We start from the raw sequence: 18,224 nt of genomic DNA, 5'->3' as shown, positions 1-18,224 counted from the left end.
AACTGCAACTATTTATTGAAAATAATTTCAGTCAATGACAGGCTTTACAAAGCCTGTGCACCTTTCGAATAAACGTACAAACAACCAAAGCAATCGTAATTGCTATCACCAACAATTTATTCACAGGATAAATAAAGACATTTAAAAAAATAATTAAAACATTCATAATTTAAAAGGTTAAAAATCAACCTAAAATATGTTGTTTGCACAACTGCTTCTTCAAAGCCTAAAAACAGATTATTTTAAAACTCAGCTGACCCTCATCCAGGTCCAGTGCATCTGTTTTAACAGAACAATTGTTGCAGTTTTCCTTCTGTGAAACATTACAGTACAGTGAGAGATCTTTCTACATAACACAATGTTTTAAATGTCTAGGTTAGATGAGGTCTGATAAACAACCTTAATGATTTCCCTTCCCCAAACACAGAGATAAGGCTGTTTTGTACATCTTGGGAGGGCTTGGACAGATTTGAATCATGATAAACATGAGCAGGCGAACAGACAGTTACTCTTCAGTGAGATATTTCAGCAGCTCAGACTGCAGCGCTGCCATCGTTCTCCTCTGCTCCTCGTCTTCTTCTTCATCCTCTAGAGGTGTGTCCTCCGATGAACTTAGGTTGTTATCAGGGTCCAGGTAAAGGATGTCTGCCTGATGAATACCAGAGTAGGAAACCGCATGCTCAGTGGACTCTAAGGTAATAAAAAGATGTAGGTTATGACTCCTGTGGGCTTGTGCGCACCGAATGTGTGGGTCATGGCATAAAGTTTCTTTCTTACCGTTGCTGGAGGGGAAGACCTCTCCCCATGAGTACTCTGCTAGGTTTACGGGCTGCCGTAACCATGGCGACTCCAAAAGCTCCTCTAGTGTCATTCTCTGGGTAACCACTGGGTGCAAAAGACCAGCTAACAGTCCGTACAACTCTAAAACACAGACAACCATTAGGCGTCTAGTTATTGAACTAAAAGTCAGCGTCTGAAAAACAAGCGAGATTAAGTTGAGCTCCAAACCTGTGGATATCTGGCAGGGAGGGTTGAGTTGTGCCTGAAGGGTCTCTTGCACATTAAAAAAAGGATTTTCACTGAAAAGTAATGTGTATAAGAGCACTCCCAGAGACCACATCTCCAGCTCTGGACCTTCGTACCTATAAACATGGAAAAACATCAAAACAAACATCATAATAAAATACAGAGATTCTATCTTTATAACATTTATTTTAAGGCAACACTTTAAAGCTATTTTGTGCATCCTGTCAAACAGAACTGCATACACAGCACTCTAAAGACATACGGGTTTCCTTGAAGCACTTCGGGTGAGCAGTACTCCAGAGTCCCGCAAAAGGTGTAGAATAGTTGTCCAGGTTCAAGCACGGCAGCTGAGCCAAAGTCAATCAGCTGGATGTGAAACTGAGAGTTTATGATGATGTTTTCATCCTTTATGTCCCTGTGAAGAACCCTTTTCCCCCGTAGGTAATTAACTGCATCTACCAGCTGTGTACAAATACAGATTATGAGAGAAATATTGAATCCAACCTGACTACCTGCTATTATAAAACCATTACCATCCCCCTCTGAAAAAAAAAAAAGATATCAAATCAACATCTCTTTCCCACCTGTCTGAAAATGTAACTTGCAAGAGGCTCATCCAGTCTGGGCTGCATGTCAATAAACTCGAACAGATCGAGCCCAGCCCCATGTTTCTCCATGACCATTTGGAAGAACCCATCGTTTTCGAACACCTCAAGCACCTGCAGGAACAAACCTGATGACATTGACTGTTATAATGACAAGACATCCCTCGTAGCGGATTTCTCAACGTACCTTCACAATGTTGGGATGTTGCAGACGAGCCAGTATAGCCACTTCCTTACTGACCTGACCCAAATCAGGATCATCGACCCAACATTCAATCACCACCGCACTTTTTCTGATGAACTTCACAACAACCTGAGAGAGTTTGAGAGGGTTTATACTACATATATTTACCTAAAGCAACTTTCAGTGCATCTAAGGTATACATTTTTCATCTTCCCTGGCATTTAATTGCTAAAGCAGTGCTATACAGTACCACTCGAGCTAGCGACACCAACATTTCTACAATCGTGTAGAGATTGTGCTCTACACAATTTACAAAAGGCTAGATACACACGTTTCTCAGTTAGATCAAAATGACATAACTGGAAGAATATAACTGTAAAGTCACTGACTTCATGTTCGTCTTTTCGTCTTGAAGCAAGCCAGACAAAACCAAATGCTCCTCTTCCGATGGATCGCAGGGGGCGATAGTCTTCCTCAAACTGCCCCTCGCATGCTCTGGACTGCTCCAGGTCCACAGAAGAGCGCAAGGCATCGGACCGGATTGCCTGAATAAGAAAAACATAACATAACATAATTAGTGGGCCAAGTTCAACCCCTAACCTCGAAAATTGTCAAGTGTACGCTCAGTTAAGAGATCATGCACACATTTCACATCACCTCAGCAAAGCTATATGCAGAGGGCTCCTGTTCTGTGGCTCTTGTTCTTATTGTGGGAGACATTGTGCTCTGTAGTGCCTCCTGGTGGTTGAGCAAGAGATGGCCCCCACTTAGCCATAGACAGATAAGAGAACCACCACTGGACATGGATGTCTGACAGACATCACATTGTACCTCTACACAGATTGAAAGGATCATTGTATTAACAACTATGTACTGCACTTTTTCCTGAAAGCTAGTACGCGGCACATGTGAAAATATAAGCAATGATGTAACTCTAATCTGCAATATCAATCGGTCACATGTTTTTATAGTTATGGAAAAAAGTGGAGAAAAATGCAATATGTGATAACTTGCTAGATAATGCAGTGTATGGTATATATGATAATGTAAAAAAATTATTGCACTATTTTATATTTTAGTATTAACAAAATATCTGCGATATTTTGATGTATTGTGATAACTAGAAGATTATTCGGCACATTGGGCAAAAATATACCGAAGGTCATTGCCAAGTTTCTTAGTATCGTTGTATAATTAACCTGCAAAAAGCTTTTTTTTCAAAATGAATGTGGTGTGTTTGTAGTTATGCAATGTATTTGCATTATTCTAAGAATAAGCAACATATAACTAACAATGAAATTGTAAGGTTTTGGCGTCTTGAAACTGAAAAAGGCTGGGACTCTTAACAAATAATATCATGGCTTAAGTAGACTTATTAATATCAGGTGATGTCACTGTGGACATTGTGTGAAGTATATCTGAAACAGAAGACCTAGAGAGACACAGCTCGCATACCGATTGGAGTTCCATCTCTGTGGTAGCAGGTGACATGAAACCTGCCCTCTGGAATAAGAGAGTTTGCCCTAGCCTTTTTTGGGGTGGAGGTAGTAGGAGCGTCTCCTTGCAAGACCATTCCACCAGTCCTGAGATCCAGAACACGGCCCTTGACATATGCCGATGGGGAATTCCAATGTTCCAGAAGTTGCTTTGGTTGTGGTTGTTCATCAGGCTTCTGTTGAGGGCTTGCACGCTCCGTTTGTTCTTTAAATAAGGAGGCATTTACTTGTGTTGCCTCCTCCTCCGGGCAGACCTGTGCTTCAACCTCAGTGTCCAACTCTACAATGAAGGGCGAAGGGGTACGCAGAAGTTCAGCGGTATCACACGACGTCAACGAGTAATCAAGATCAAAAGGTATATTTGGGATCTCAATGCTCTCATTCAGGTTCATCTCCGATAGGGCATGAACAATTTCATCTCCATTTGTGTTTAAGTCCAGGAAGTAGCTCCCCGATTCCGTCAGCTGACGTCCCTGCTGAGACTCATCGAGCTTTTCTGGCCCGGCAACTCCCACCAACTTCTCACAAAACCCAGATGATGACCCACTGCCCAGGGAGATCACCTCAAAGCTGGAGTCCTGAAGCTGGTCCTGCTCGGAGCACTGACAGGACTGTTTATGAGGTTCAGGATGACTTCCACAAGACTTTGGAGCGATCATATGGTCCGGGTTCAGCGGTTTCTGCTTCAGAGGTGCCTTGGAGGAATCTTGCCCAGAGATGAGCTGCCCTGATGGACCACGAGAAGTGTAATTGATATTGTGAACCTCCAGGGACTCCACCAAAGCAAAGGTCTGTAGCAGAGCGGTGGTGGAGTTGGCAGAGTCAGACTCGGACACCTGTGCAGTCACGTCTACAATCTGTTCACAAAGTTCTGAAGTGTCATTCAACCTGAAATCAGCAGAAGGATTATGATTTACAAACACCTCCACACAATTTATCAGGACAACTTGACTCCTGAAACATCTTTACACAGCTTCAAGATTGTGTTTGTTTCATATTGCCATGATATTTTATTAATATGCCCTAGGCATGCCTCCAAAAGGCTTTGCAAGCAAATGAAGTAATTTGCATTCATGTCTGTTTGTTCTATGGACATAGAACCTATGATCTTTGCATTAAGCTCTACCAGTTAAGATAAAGATCATAAAACAAAAAGTTTTATTTTAATAACAGTTTAACTTAATATGCCTAAATGAGCAGACTGTCTGAAAAGAAATGTTGTATGTATCTTACCCATTCAGTGGTGTGGAGGTGACAGCAGGTGAGGTCATGGTTGATGGGACGCTGCCCTCCTTCTCCAGTTTAGCGCTGGTCCCCGTAAAGATCTTCTTTCCTTTCCCGAGACCCGCTCTTCTCCGCATAGCCATATGTACCATCACGCTGTCCCCAGCAAGAACGGTGTTTGGATCTACACATCACACATCACATTTGTTGATTTTCTCAGCTTATATAACAGCAGCAGTTAAAAACAAAACTCACTACAAGTCTCTTGTTGATCATCTCTTGTTGAGTGAACATCAGTAGAGAGTGTTAGTACATCAGCGGGTTGACAGTTAGCACTAGGAGAACATCTAAAAGGATCTAAGAGAAAGGGAGATGTCAGCACAATGTTTTACTAAATAAATGTGTATGTTCTGAAGTCTTTATACCTGTGGGGCTGGATGTGTCATGTAGATTTGATGCGGGGTGGTTGCTTTCATTCCCGGCATGAACTCGCTCGTAAAATGCTGGTATCAGGTATGTGATGTTCTGCACGTCCAGGTTCAAAGTTATAATAGCTTAAAAGTTCCTACAGACAACGGATGCTAAGTAATTGGGAATGTTCCAGCAACTGTACCTTGCCGAGAAGTTGACTGCTGTTGTATCCAAGGAGCAAGAAGCTGAAGATGTTGTTGACACTGTGAATGGTACCATTGGGCCGGAGCGTCACAAAACAGCTACCGGGAACAAATACACACACTGACCCAGAGTACAGCACACCTGAGCTGGGGGACAAGATTTCACCAGCACCTGATTTATCACCTGCAGGACAATAAGAGCGTCAGGGCTCTGTATGGATCATGTTGAAATTTGTAGCCATTTAAGAAGCAAATTCATTAATAAATTCATGGCGATTAAAAACAAAACAAAAGATTATAGATTAAGATCACAAAAAATCCTAGAAATCCACAGTGGCTTTTTCAGAGGATATGGTGGATATAAGTAATCCATAAACACTGCAGGAAGAGCTCAAAATCTGATTCACGGTTATGAATTTTGCACCACAGTAATGAAATGTGATTCACGGTAATGAAGTCTGATCTGCTATAACAACGTTTGAAAGAGAATGTCATTACATTTTTAACTCCTTCAGAAGTCTAAGCTTTGCTTTGTCTGCTTTTATAATCCTAACAATAAATGTCCTGATGAGTCACTTGCCTTAATGAATTACACATTTTATCTTGAAAACAATACTTCATGTGTGACGTTCAACAGTGAGATGTAGCATTCACAAGCACCGCCACCAGTCTAAAAAACCCTCCTGCAATAAAAGAGTAAAGGAAGTGAAGACTGACCTGACGGTGTCCGACTGAGTCGTCGAGAGCTGCTAAGCGAGATGTCAGAATGTTCTGGATGGGCTGATCTTGCACAGGATACAGCAGCCTGCAGTCTGACACATGCAGGCACTGATAGACCAGACCTGTCCTGAAAACACAACCTCTGTACACGCAACACCTGCAATACAAACAAACTATAGTGTTATACTAGCATACTGCCGGTAAGGCAGAATGGCATCACAGATCACAAAATATTATCAAGTAGCACAGATGAAACATGGCTTTTTAACCTTAGGAGTTGTCCTGCAGTGAAATGGGATCTGTAGTGATGGCATAAGAGCCATGATTGACAGGCCTGTCATTTCCTCAGCACCGTGGTAACCATGGAGATGGGCAAAAGTGGGATCACAACTGATGATTCCACCCTGAAGAAACAGACAATATAACTTTTTTGAGGTCATTCGGCAGCAGTTATACAACAACATTTCTATGATTGAGTTTTGCACTGGATAACAGGCCAAAATAAGGTATAAAAAGTAAAAAACAAGCCTCACATTCTGAGTGAAAGTCACGTGTGCCGTGATCCTCTCTACTCTTTCCACGAGAAGGTCAACAACCTGCTGCTGCTGCTGCTGCTGCTCTGGCATATGGACATACACAGAAACAGGAAATTCTGCACCTGCCAAACTTGCCGCAGTCACCTGACGGAGAGAATGAGACAGAGCCGAGCTTTCATTAGTGAATGTTTTCTCCGGCACAGGAAAGCCAGAGATGAAAGCGAGAGAAATAAATGCCACACTATGGACAAAATTAAATATCCATGGAATTAGTGACAGTCAATTGAGTTGTTTTCATTGTCATACCACTTTTGCAGAAACAGTATTAAGGTTCCCAGTGGAATCCACAGTATCCTCCTTCAAGATTTCCTGCAGCATCTGATTGGTTCTTACGAGAGAGGTCAGCTTCCGGCCAATCAAATCGCTATATGGACACTCAAACAGCTTGCAAGCATAATCGTTGGCATCCACAACCTGGCAAATTATGCAAAGGAAAACATTTACAAATGCAAACAATTTGTATAGTTTTATGAACCAGAGAACAGGTAAAACATCAACGGAGTCATCCGATACCTTTGCTGTGGTTCGGCTTATGGACAGGATTGCTGTGCTGGGATTCAGAGCTTTCCCGCTCTTCTCTGTAGCACCATGGACGAGCTGTCGGAGCAGAGAGCTCTCAAACACAGGGGACTCCTGGGCTGATGGCTGAGATGCCGGATGAGAGGCATGCAGATCTGAAATCTGAAGATTCCTCATCGCCACAGATGAGCCAGCATAAAAATCACCTGCACGAAAACAAACAAGTCAGCGTGTTTTCAACACATAGTGTGCTTAAGACTTTCTAAGACTTTCAAAGTCTAAGTCTTTGTAAATTGCATAAGTAACATTACATTGTCAGTAACTAACCATTAAAGGGGTCATATGGTGCGTACACGTGTTTTTCTGTGTCTTTGGTGTGTTATAAGTTTCCCATGCATGTATAGACAAATAAAATTGCAAAGATTAAAGTGTCGGAACATAAGATGCATTCCATCTAAAGCGAATGCTCAACCAGACCGGCTTGAAACACCTCATGTAACCACACCCCCATAAATCCACGTCTGTTTGTGCTACGAATTGTGTAGTGACAAGAGTACCTGCCAGTACAATTGCTTGGGAACATGATGTTTCAAATATGGTATCACACGTCACACGCTTGCAGTATTCGACCAATCACTACGCACTGGTTAACTGGCCAATCATTGCACACCTCGCTTTTCAGAGTGAGCTTTTTTATAATCCGCGTTTCAGAGAGGCGGGGCAAAGAGGTACAAACATGCATGGTATGTGGAAAATACAGCGTTTTTGAACCTTAAATCATGCATACACATTGCATTAAATCTAAAACAAACAATAATATTCGTTTAAGCCGTATCATATGACCCCTTTAAGTTATTTTGTCATAAACGGTTGGGTTAAATTAACTCCCAACAACCCAGCCTAGGATAAGCATTGGGTTTGTCCCATTCTGACCCAACAAGAATTTAATTTATGTACATTTATAGACTTTTTCTTCTATAAGTTTTTAAAACAGTTTCAGCGTCTGCTCACACTGCCCACCTGTTGCATCCACGGGGTTCAAAGCGCAGTTCTTTGCAGAGGGGAAAGACTGATTCATGCAGAAGGAATCATTCTTCATCAGACTGCTAATACAGTCATCATCAGCAACACACAAGCCGTCACCCCTGGGGCTGCTCCTTCGCCTTTGCGACTGCCACATCGCTGCATGCACCGTAAAACGCCCCGCTGTAAAAACAACCGAAACCGAGCAGAAATTCTATAGGATTGTATGCATATCGTGGGAATTGTACTGGTTTTAATGGTTACTTTAACTGAATGGTCTCTGCTGGCAATGTTGGGTTCTAACGTTACTGATGCGTTAGAACCAGCAGAACTGCAAGAACAAACCACAAAGTTGTTTTAATGGCGTTAATGGTAGCTAAAATCTAGAGGATAATTTCACAAAACTTTGAACGTGTATATAATCTACAGCACGGTTATAACGTATCGCGATTTTGAGCAGCGTCACTCACCCAACACGTACTTGCCTTCAGTTTACTTCCTGCTGCCTTGGAGACGAAGGCTGATTTCTTCTTTGTTCAAAAATATCCAAATTCAGCAATTGGAAAAAAAGAAATTTTAATGAATCCTTTAAAGATCAGGAATTTCAATTCAGCATGATCGTAAACACGTCGATTGGAGCGCTTGCGTCAAATATATCATGGCCTACACTGTTTGGCGCGTGTGGAATCGAAATAAGGTGACGAGAGGGTAAGAGCCAATGAAAAATCATCATTTTGAAACTTGACAGTGAGTTTACCCAATAGGAAACGCGAGTGGGCGGAGCTCGCTTCATTAAGGAGCCTTGCAGTTTCTATGGAGACGTATGAAGGTGGTGGCTTGTTTATGTTATTTCCCCTTTGGTTTTTCCATATGACTCAGTTTGCTGCGTTAAGTAACGTCCTAGTTTTTGTTTTTCTTAACTAATTGAGTTTTTTTTACATTATTCAGCCTTAGAAACGACAAACAAACCGTTTAAACTACACCAGACATTTTGCAGGGTATTATTGTAATTTTATTCTATATGTGCTTTAGCAAAATCAACCAAAATATATCTTTACAATGTCTGAATATCTGAGAAATATTATTTAAAATACATATAAATAAAGATAGAAAACAGGAGATTCACAATTTATTTAGATGTTAAAGCACTCTGCACAATGCATTAAATAACAGCTTCATTTTCAAGTTTGTAAACATTTTGACCTTGCTTGTAGTAAGTGTTGGGTGTAACTAGTTAATAAGTAATTAGTTACTGTAATTTAATTACTTTTCCCTTGAAAAAGTAAAGTAAGGGATTACTCATATGTTTTCTGTAATTTAAATACAGTTACTTTTGATGTAATTAAACTAAATACTTTGTTAAATATATTCGTGTGCAATAGTTTAATGACTTCAAAATTCAGAGTCTTACTTTAAAATCTGTGCTTTAATGTATAATTCTCACATTTGTAATACTTTGGTCAGTTAATATTATTATTTATTTGAATGAATTCAATAAGCCGTTTCATGTATATTCTTGAATCACTTAACTAATCAAGGTTGATGTAGGATATAGAAAAATAATTAGTAATGAGTAACTAAATACTTTTTGGACAGAGAAATATGGACAGTAATCTAATTACACTATTGAATATGTAATGAGTAACTAGTAATTAATTACTTTTTCAGAGTAACTTACCCAACACTGCTTGTAATAGACATAATTCTAGATTTCAGTCTCTCTGCATTTACTGCTTAGCAGTTCAAATACAAATACAGCAGCAAGCATGTCTTTAATCAGTGTCATTGAATACAGTGGAACGCTTGTTTCACTGAAAAAGCATTTTACGAACTATGTTACTTATAATATTCATCCAGAGCAGTGGGAATAAAAAATCATGGAACAAATGACACATCACATATTTCAGGGATAAACATACACAAACAGTTTTGTGCTTTTTTTTAAAGACGACGAAGACAATATGCACAACATGTCAGAGAAACATTTTAACATGATAACAGCCAAATCCACTGTTGATGGCTTTTAACTCCAACACATTTTTGTCGCACACAGCTTACGCACTGCCAAACGTCACAGTTCTCCGTTTTTACATTCTCAGCATAATATGCAAATTATTTTTTTCTCCTACATTGCATTCTTTTCAGTAAGTAAGACCAACGTAGCAGAGAATGTGAGCAAATCTAAACAACTCTTCCAGTTACACTTAAAAAATTTGTTGGTTACCTGGTTGCCTTAAAATTTTGAGTTAATTCAACTTAAAAGTATTAGTCAACCCAACAAGAAATTCATTGAGTTAACTAATATTTTTAAGTTTAAGTAACTTTTTAAGACAACCAATTACCTTTTTAATTAACTTTAAAAGCAACAATTTTTAAGCTAACCAACAAAAAAAAAACAAATACCTTTTTAGAGTGTAAGCATTCTTTAAACTCTCCACTCCGGCTTTTGATTTTTCTGTATTAAATAATGTCATATAATGTCAAGCTAGTTCTATACAGTCACAGGGAAATGTCAATCTTCATCTATTTGAATAGAGAGAAGTCATAATCAACCTTTTTTATTTTTTTTCATATTGTTGCTGTCCTTACGAAACCTTGGATGTCCAGATTCGCTGCTTTTCAGGAAATGGAAAAAACACTGCACTTTTTAAATGAATAAATACGGTGTTGTCAAAATTGACAAGCACTTTGTTAATACTTTTATATGTAACCAAAATATATTTGCAAATAAAATCACAAAATATGGAGATACAAGGTTTCATAAGGACAGCAGCAATATGTCACAATATTTATGTATTCTTAATGGAATGATCATAAAGAGATAGAGAATACCCTTCATACTATATAAAAAAATTCAACCGCACCACTTCCATTCTGCATGGCTCACATACACTGGTCATATAAGCCTATCATTTCATACATTTACCTGCCCCTTCTCAGATTGCATGTCCAGAGGTGAAGACCAGGGATCATTTTGGCACATAAGGGTGATGAACAGCTAAATGCATAATTCCACAAACATGTCCAGGAGCTTCTGTGCTTCACTGGCAAGTGTGTCTTCACAGAGATCTTCTCGCAGAATTGGGTTGAATAGAAGCATGCAAAACACTTTAGCATTTCTACTGTAACAGCAACAATGGATCTCTGCAGAAGTTGAGATAGACACACGATGGTGGGACACCCGCTGACACAAGAGGGCTGGCACGGGATCCTGAGTCGCAAGGCATACGGATTCACAGAAAGGCCTAATGATGGTAGTCTTTCTTACTATGGGGACGGTTTCCCAGAATTTTGTCGATGTCCGTGGCCACATGAGAGGTGATCTTTGAAAGGACCTGGTATTGAGAATGTAATGTACATGATTAGAGAGAAATACAACATCACATGTACATAAATCTCTCGTCTGTGAAACAGAAAAAGATCATTTGAGCTTGCAAGATAGCCGTGACTGTGAATCTGTGTATTTAAAATCTCTTGCCTGTATTGCACCCAAGTTCTCAGTGAGCTGTGCCGGGTTGGATGTCCCCAGGAGAACAGAACTAACTCCTTCATTACGGAGGCACCAGGCTTCAGAAGAAAAAAGGTTAATGAGAAATCTATACTGGGTTCAATATAATCTGGTGCTGTAAACAAGTGTTTTTCATATATTTTATATAGATTTTTTATTGTTTTTATGTTGTCTTATTTTTGAGTAGACATACTCTAGTAGAACACAAATAAGATTCTCAAATTGCAAGCATGAAAAAATTAACTATTTAAATAAATGTATAAATAAAATAGATATATAGAATACAAAAAACATAAAAAATAATATAATATAATAAATAATAATATAAGGAATAAAAAAGGTTTCATAAAACACATGAAAACAAACGTATTTAAACAAACTTATTCAAATCAAATTGAAAGATAAAATGCAAATGACATAAAAATACATCATAATATAATATAATAAATAAAACCTTAGGATAAATAAAACACAAAAACACAGAAAACAATAATATGTAATTCAAAGAAAGCAATACAGCACCCTTGACCGATCATTACAAAATCAATTAGTATGTCACAATAAATCTTTTCAGAAAATTTCTCTAAACGGTCTACTAATGGTTTCTAAAGTTACATCATGTAATTCCTATTATCCACTGAGCATTCCTATGATTCTTGGTGTCTGTTATAATTATGTGGCCCGCCGTGACAGTTAAGTGTAAATGGACGAAAGTCTTTTGACCTACCGATGGCAAGCTGTGGAAGCGTACAGCTGAGCTTCTCAGCAATGTGGGTCAGTTCCTTGAGTTTTGCCTGCTGCTTTCTGCCATCATCACTAAGAATCTTCTCTTTCAGCCACTGATATGACTACACAGAGACAAGAGAGATGTTGATACAGCCCCACACAGCAAACCTGGCCTGACAGAGATGCCAATGTCACCCCCGTAGCTAAAGCTGGGGCTGGAAGGTGTAGTTTATGGATGTGGATTGCTAATGAAAAGGTAATTTTAGACCTGTGTAGGTGTCATCTATAAACAGATGGCCAATGTGCTTAAATGGTATTATATTAAAATCTGACAATAGCTTGCTGTCAGGTTGGTTTGTTGTGTTTGCAAGATATTTAGATTTGTGCAAATGTGTTTTTCTGTATTAAGTGAGTATGAGATGTTGAATCACGTCAGCACTACACACTGACCTCAGTTATATTCTGGTTCTGCATTTTTGGCGAATAAATAATTTTGTTTATTTACTTTACAAGTGTCTGGCACTATTTTAACTCAACAGATGCTTCAGCAACAGCAAAGTACCTTCAAAGAGGCCCTGGAGGATTCTGAGATGCCATTCTCATACTTTCCTGTGATGATCCCACAGGCCAGAGGAGACCAAGAGACCACGCCAACCCCTAAAAGGCAAGTTAAAAAGCATAAAAAGTCATATTTTAACCATGCATGTTTTAAAAATCAGAAAAGAACCTTAAAGGCCACATTGGGTTGCTCAGATTGCCCTTTGGTGAACCTTTAGGTGCCCTAATCCAGATTATTTTTCCAAATTCCTGAAGACTGCGCGGGAGGGCTAAAGTGAGTTTAAGGGTCTTCAAAAGTTCTGTTAGTATGAAAATCTGAGGACCCCCAAATGCCACATACTTTTTCAGTGTATTTGTGTATTTTTACCTATTTTATGGTAAAGCTCAGGCAATTGCATCTCTACTTTATCCCTCTGAAATAAATGATACTCTGCCTGTTCGCACACAGGAGGAATCAGATTAAACTGTCTCGCTACCGAGTATGCCTCCTGTGAGCAAGAGAAAGGGAGAGAGAGCATGGGGACAGATAGAATAAAATCTCATTATTTCCCATCAGTCTTCACACCCCATCTCAGAACATTCAGACAAAACCCACTCACAATATCACACGCAGGCAAAAACAGCAGCAAAAAAAAACTGTTGTTAGCAAAGGCTTTATAAAAAATATTATGATAAAGATTGAAAGAAAAGAAATGGGAAAGAGTGCACATCAGGGTTATAAACAGAATCATGGGAATATCATGCGTGCTCACTCACCATGATCTCCATCGCTGACCAGCGTGATGTTCCCCAGTACATGGACATGCCGTGATTAATGACATGAGTCATGGCTCTCACTATTTCTGAAAATACACAACCACAGACAAAAACATCAGGTAATTTTAGAAAGATTTTACTTAATCAGATCCTCTGTGCCAGAGATACAGTCCATAAGAAGACCAAAGGAGCACTTGGAGATATGTTCCTGTTGTTTTCTTTTGTTATCAAACAGTATTGGTACCTGTTACTAGGAACATGTTATGAATAATTGCACAAATTCTATTTGCATGTAACATTTCAAACTTGTGTTAATAATACCGCATTTCACAATTGCATTAAAATTCCACTATACAGAAGTTGCAAATAACTTTACTTTCACTAAATGACCTGGACTTATTTTATAAACAAATTCACTTATTAGGTGTTTCCAAGTGTACAACAGTGTAATTTGCATAAACACCCACACATTTTGGATGGCTGTTGATGAATGTGGCTGTTGGGGAAAAAAGTCTTTGTGTGTCTGGTCACCTTTAGATGGCACTGTCCTCATGCTCTCCTGCTGGACATGTTAAATATTCCATAACGGATAATGCTAATAATGTTAAAGAGCTGAGCTATTTCACAGTCATCTTATTTAACAGGATTATACATCAAAGGGATTTCTACCGAGTCAGAACGACAACGGCTGATATTTGACGAAGAATGTTTTTTAGGTTCACACACATAGCACATCATAATGTTTAACATTTAAACAGTTATCCAAATGAGGTATTTACTGAAAACAGCACAACATGCCATCCTAAAGTTTTCATAAAGTTGCAAAATAAAAAAAATTGTAATTTTTTTTGAAAAAACGTAAATCTTTTTTTTTTGAAAATTAGATAAGGTGAGATGGAGTGACTAATAAGTTATGAACTCCTCATTCAAAAAAGTGCACATTTAGAAAAAAGTTTGTTAGTTTATGGTATTTAATGACTAACTGACCCCCTCTCCTCTGACTCTTTTTCATCCAATATATTCCAATTAATAACTTTCAGGCAGTAGAAACATTTTAAGTTTGGATATACCAAAGAAAAACGCTTACCTGCAGCTTTGAAACAAATCATTGTCATTAATTTCTAGATAAACACAACACTTTCTATGCAACTTAGGGTCATTATACCTGAAGCAATCACCGGCTATGGAATTTTGCATTTAATAGAGTTCTATTTAAAACTGATGTTTGTACATTTCTAAAGGTGATCGTGGCAGCAGTAATTCATCAAATGACAATCAAATAATGAAAAGAGCAATTTAACTGGGCATATATCCAGGCACAAGCCACTTTTGCTTTTCGAAGACGGCACCTGGTTCGCAGTGATAGAGCGATGCTGTACTGTTCCAGCAAAGTGTGCCAGATTGTGGCTCAGCTCGGGAAAATGCTCAGCGTGTGTTGCAATCAGCACAAATTTAGTGTTTGCACCATTACCATTTGTGGCATTGATTTGCATAATTCCTGTAGTGAACTGGGTTAGAAAACAATGCGTGAAAATAAACAGCTGGACCAGCAATTCATTTACTAAGAAATACCCCAAAATATTCTGGAAGTCATGTTATTGATGCTTAACATTAAAGCTTAGCTTCTTTATCAGGAACCCGAATTTATGAACTAATAAATAATGCTTTGAAACACATCTGCTCTGACATGCTCCAGGCGTTTACTGCTGTTCTAGGTTTAGCTGTAGTTGTTACTATTAGCTTTTGGGCAAGAGCATCTAGTACCAGATCGGCTCTCATAAAGTAACTTTATTGCGATTCTTCAGCGAGGGGAGATTTTCAAATTTACATGGCTCCTCATCGTCGGCTAGTTTTCGACTTGCGTTTGGAGACATTTCACTGTGGCGCTTACTCTGCCATGATCAGGGCTACGTATGTGTCCACTGACTTGGCATTTCATCTTCACACATGCTATCATTTAATAATGTCTAAGGGAAAATTTTGTCATCATTTACTAACCCTCGAGTTGTTCCAAACCTGTGTAAATTTCTTTGTTCTGTTGAACGCAAAGATATTTTAAAGAATGTCAGTAACCAAACAGTTCTCATTCCCCATTAACTACCATTTTAGGAAAAATAAATACTATGGGAGTCAATGGGGATAAGATCTGTTTGGTTACTGACATTTTTCCAAATATCTTTTGTGTTCAGCAGAACAAAGACATTTTTAAAGGTTTGGAACAACATGAGGTTGAGTGAATGATGACAGAATTCCAGAAGAAAGAAAAAATCACAAATGAGATGTCTTTAATATCTCAGTTATTTTCCTTAGACAATACTGAGATTAAATCCTGCATCCTGAGATATTTCTCCTTAAATAAAGCCTAGAAAACTAGAGAGTTTTAGAATGGATCTCAATACTGTCTCAAACTGAGCTCAGATTTGTCAAGTCGGCAATCTAAGGTCAAAGATTATTTCAATATATAAAAACAAACATTATTCACCAAATTGACCCAAATCCAGATTATTTTGCATAAATACAAACTAAATTACCTAAACATCTAACTAAACATCCACGCTCTTCATGTGTTTTAACAACTAACAGTTTTTTGTTCTCTTTATTAAAAACTCATACGAAAACTTGACAAATAAGGTGAAAATTCTACTCTCAGCCAGTCTTGTCTCTTTGTTCCAAGGTTACCGGATGCAGTTCATGCCCAGACCTGATTGCAGAGCTGAGAATGGGAAGGGGTGACCTGAAAAGAGCTAAGAGGATAGAGCTGGATAAAGGACGCGACAACTTTGTTTTTCCTACAACATTTAAAATGCTATTAGATTGTTAATGATAATCTTAAATCCTTAATTTTTATATTTTATTAAGCCTTGTTGTGCAAGCACTGTAAGCTTGTGCAGAGGCAGCAGCTTTTGCCAGAGGGGAACTGGAATCCCCTGGTTGGGCCCGGGTTCCCCTGAGGTTTTTTTTCTCGATGGGAGTTTTGGGTTCCTCACCACCGTTTGCAGACTGTTTTGCACTATCTGCCTGGCCGGGGGGGCTGCTTTCGAATTCATACTTGTATTCAATGTGTCTCATGTACAGCTGCTTTGTAACAATGAAAATTGTAAAAAGCGCTATATAAATAAAGTTGAGTTGAGTTGAGTGAGAAATAAACGTAACCATTTTATTAAGCAATCCATGAAGCCACACAGGTATAACATCGAATGTCCACTGTCAGATGCAGGTTATATTACGTCAGTGTCCAAAATTGTTCACTTCTTCCCCATATAGTGGACACAAATGTCATTCACAATATGGAATAGTTCAGGAGTGAGCGAGGGAACAGTTTCAGACACAGCATAAATTGATTCATCAATCCATTAAATCTTCTGAGCAATGAAAGAGCAACATTTGAGCATAAACGTTGCTCTCAGATATCACACAAAATATGTATATATTCACTAATGTAAATAAAATGAGTACATTTTATGTCCTCACAATATTTAATTCACGCGATAAAACCTATTATTGTAGTACAATATAACTACCTTGACAACCTCGTTCACTCAACAGCACGTAAAATCAAAACAGACTGTGATTGGTCATCTAATGTGTCAGTCAGACCGCTCTTCCTGTCTTAGTGAACCACCAACATTTTTTCGCCGGTCAAAGGTCAGGCTACATAAGACAATTATTTAAAAGACCAAAAAAATAGCATTTTACGAAGAGAGATGTGAAGAGGGGAGAAAAGAACAGAGGAGAAGAAAATAGCAGCCATACCTCAGTGCATAATTGAAATGAAAGCTCACACCCACTCTCTTATTACGAACTTCGAATGAAGAGAAACGCGTGTGTGTGGGTGAGAACGGTAGGAGAGAGAACCAAGAGAACGTCAGCACAGCATAACAATACATCTGCTCGAGACAAGAAAAAGAAAGACAAAAACAAAGGAAGCCAGGGGGATTCGCTCATTTCGGTGTGAAAGAAAATTGTGTTTTGTTCAGCAAACTTTTAGCTCACTATAACTCGCACTCGGTACTTTGAGGTCCACCTCATTTTGCTGGATCTCCCAGATCATCTGAACAGCAGAACCCTGAAGCATTTATGAGGAAAGTATCTGGGGTTAAATTAGTGCAGCTGCCACCTGTGTCAGTGGGCGAGAGGACATCCATCACTGCGAACACTTTGAAGATTTGAGTCATTTTAACAAGCTCACATCACCTCAGATGCATCACGACAAAGCAGCAAGCCGAATTACCCACAATGCTGTGCAAACAAATCAGGTTTAGAGTATATCTACTTGCAATTCAGTAGGACAAATGAACCGAACCCCATATAATGATTTCATGTTGACATCAAATGCAAGGCTCTGGTGGAAGGAAACCCAAAAATAAAGAAGAACAATGCTTTGGACAGCCAACTTGAAGCTAAAAATTAAATTTATGATCTTAGATGTGGAAAATTGGGTTGAGGGCTTGGATTATTTGGGACATGATACTTTTAGAGGGTTCAAAGAGTAAATACTGTGGTACATTAATATGGTCATGAAAGAATATTTTTGTAAAGGTTTAGTCATTCTGTGATAAATGTACAGTAGTTGCGTGATCCTGATTTGATTTTCATGTATGTGTGTGATCGAGAGTAAGAGAGACAGGTGCTTTATGATTTTGATTTGTGTCTTTAATATCTCCACTAT

At 38.8% G+C, this 18,224-nt stretch overlaps 2 protein-coding genes across 4 annotated transcripts in view; both read right to left on the bottom strand.

Moving 5' to 3' along the window:
- Positions 1 to 115: 115 nt before the first annotated feature.
- Positions 116 to 8,674, bottom strand: pask (PAS domain containing serine/threonine kinase). 2 transcript variants are annotated; one of them, XM_056744661.1, is made up of 20 exons: positions 8,478 to 8,674; positions 8,005 to 8,190; positions 6,979 to 7,190; positions 6,712 to 6,879; positions 6,403 to 6,549; positions 6,139 to 6,273; positions 5,867 to 6,026; positions 5,149 to 5,333; positions 4,961 to 5,060; positions 4,791 to 4,892; positions 4,545 to 4,719; positions 3,271 to 4,199; positions 2,473 to 2,648; positions 2,205 to 2,360; positions 1,819 to 1,944; positions 1,611 to 1,745; positions 1,289 to 1,488; positions 1,009 to 1,142; positions 778 to 921; positions 116 to 690 (listed from the first exon to the last, which is right to left on the bottom strand). In XM_056744661.1, exons 2-20 carry the CDS (start codon positions 8,162 to 8,164, stop codon positions 506 to 508), a joined length of 3,729 nt encoding a protein of 1,242 aa, XP_056600639.1. In that variant the 5' UTR covers positions 8,165 to 8,190; positions 8,478 to 8,674; the 3' UTR covers positions 116 to 505. The 2 variants fall into 2 exon arrangements, with proteins under 2 accessions (XP_056600639.1, XP_056600640.1); XM_056744662.1 differs by having other exon boundaries at positions 8,493 to 8,674.
- A 457-nt stretch (positions 8,675 to 9,131) lies between these two features.
- The window catches only part of kcnab1b (potassium voltage-gated channel subfamily A regulatory beta subunit 1b), a 34,205-nt gene continuing 25,112 nt past the window's right edge, over positions 9,132 to 18,224 (bottom strand). The window contains exons 9-14 of one of the 2 annotated variants that reach the window (XM_056744710.1): positions 13,556 to 13,641; positions 13,167 to 13,287; positions 12,804 to 12,898; positions 12,243 to 12,363; positions 11,486 to 11,574; positions 9,132 to 11,342 (exon numbers count right to left, since the gene is read on the bottom strand). In XM_056744710.1, coding sequence (XP_056600688.1) covers positions 11,253 to 11,342; positions 11,486 to 11,574; positions 12,243 to 12,363; positions 12,804 to 12,898; positions 13,167 to 13,287; positions 13,556 to 13,641 — 602 coding nt within the window. In that variant the 3' untranslated portion in view covers positions 9,132 to 11,252. The remainder of the gene's footprint in view (positions 11,343 to 11,485; positions 11,575 to 12,242; positions 12,364 to 12,803; positions 12,899 to 13,166; positions 13,288 to 13,555; positions 13,642 to 18,224) is intronic. The other variant, XM_056744711.1, reaches the window with a different exon arrangement.

The sequence above is a fragment of the Triplophysa dalaica genome, chromosome 3, assembly GCF_015846415.1.
Source record: "Triplophysa dalaica isolate WHDGS20190420 chromosome 3, ASM1584641v1, whole genome shotgun sequence".
In the NCBI taxonomy this organism is placed as follows: domain Eukaryota; kingdom Metazoa; phylum Chordata; class Actinopteri; order Cypriniformes; family Nemacheilidae; genus Triplophysa; species Triplophysa dalaica.
Note: the sequence above shows the minus strand (reverse complement) of the source record. Positions and strands in the feature narration are given on the sequence as shown.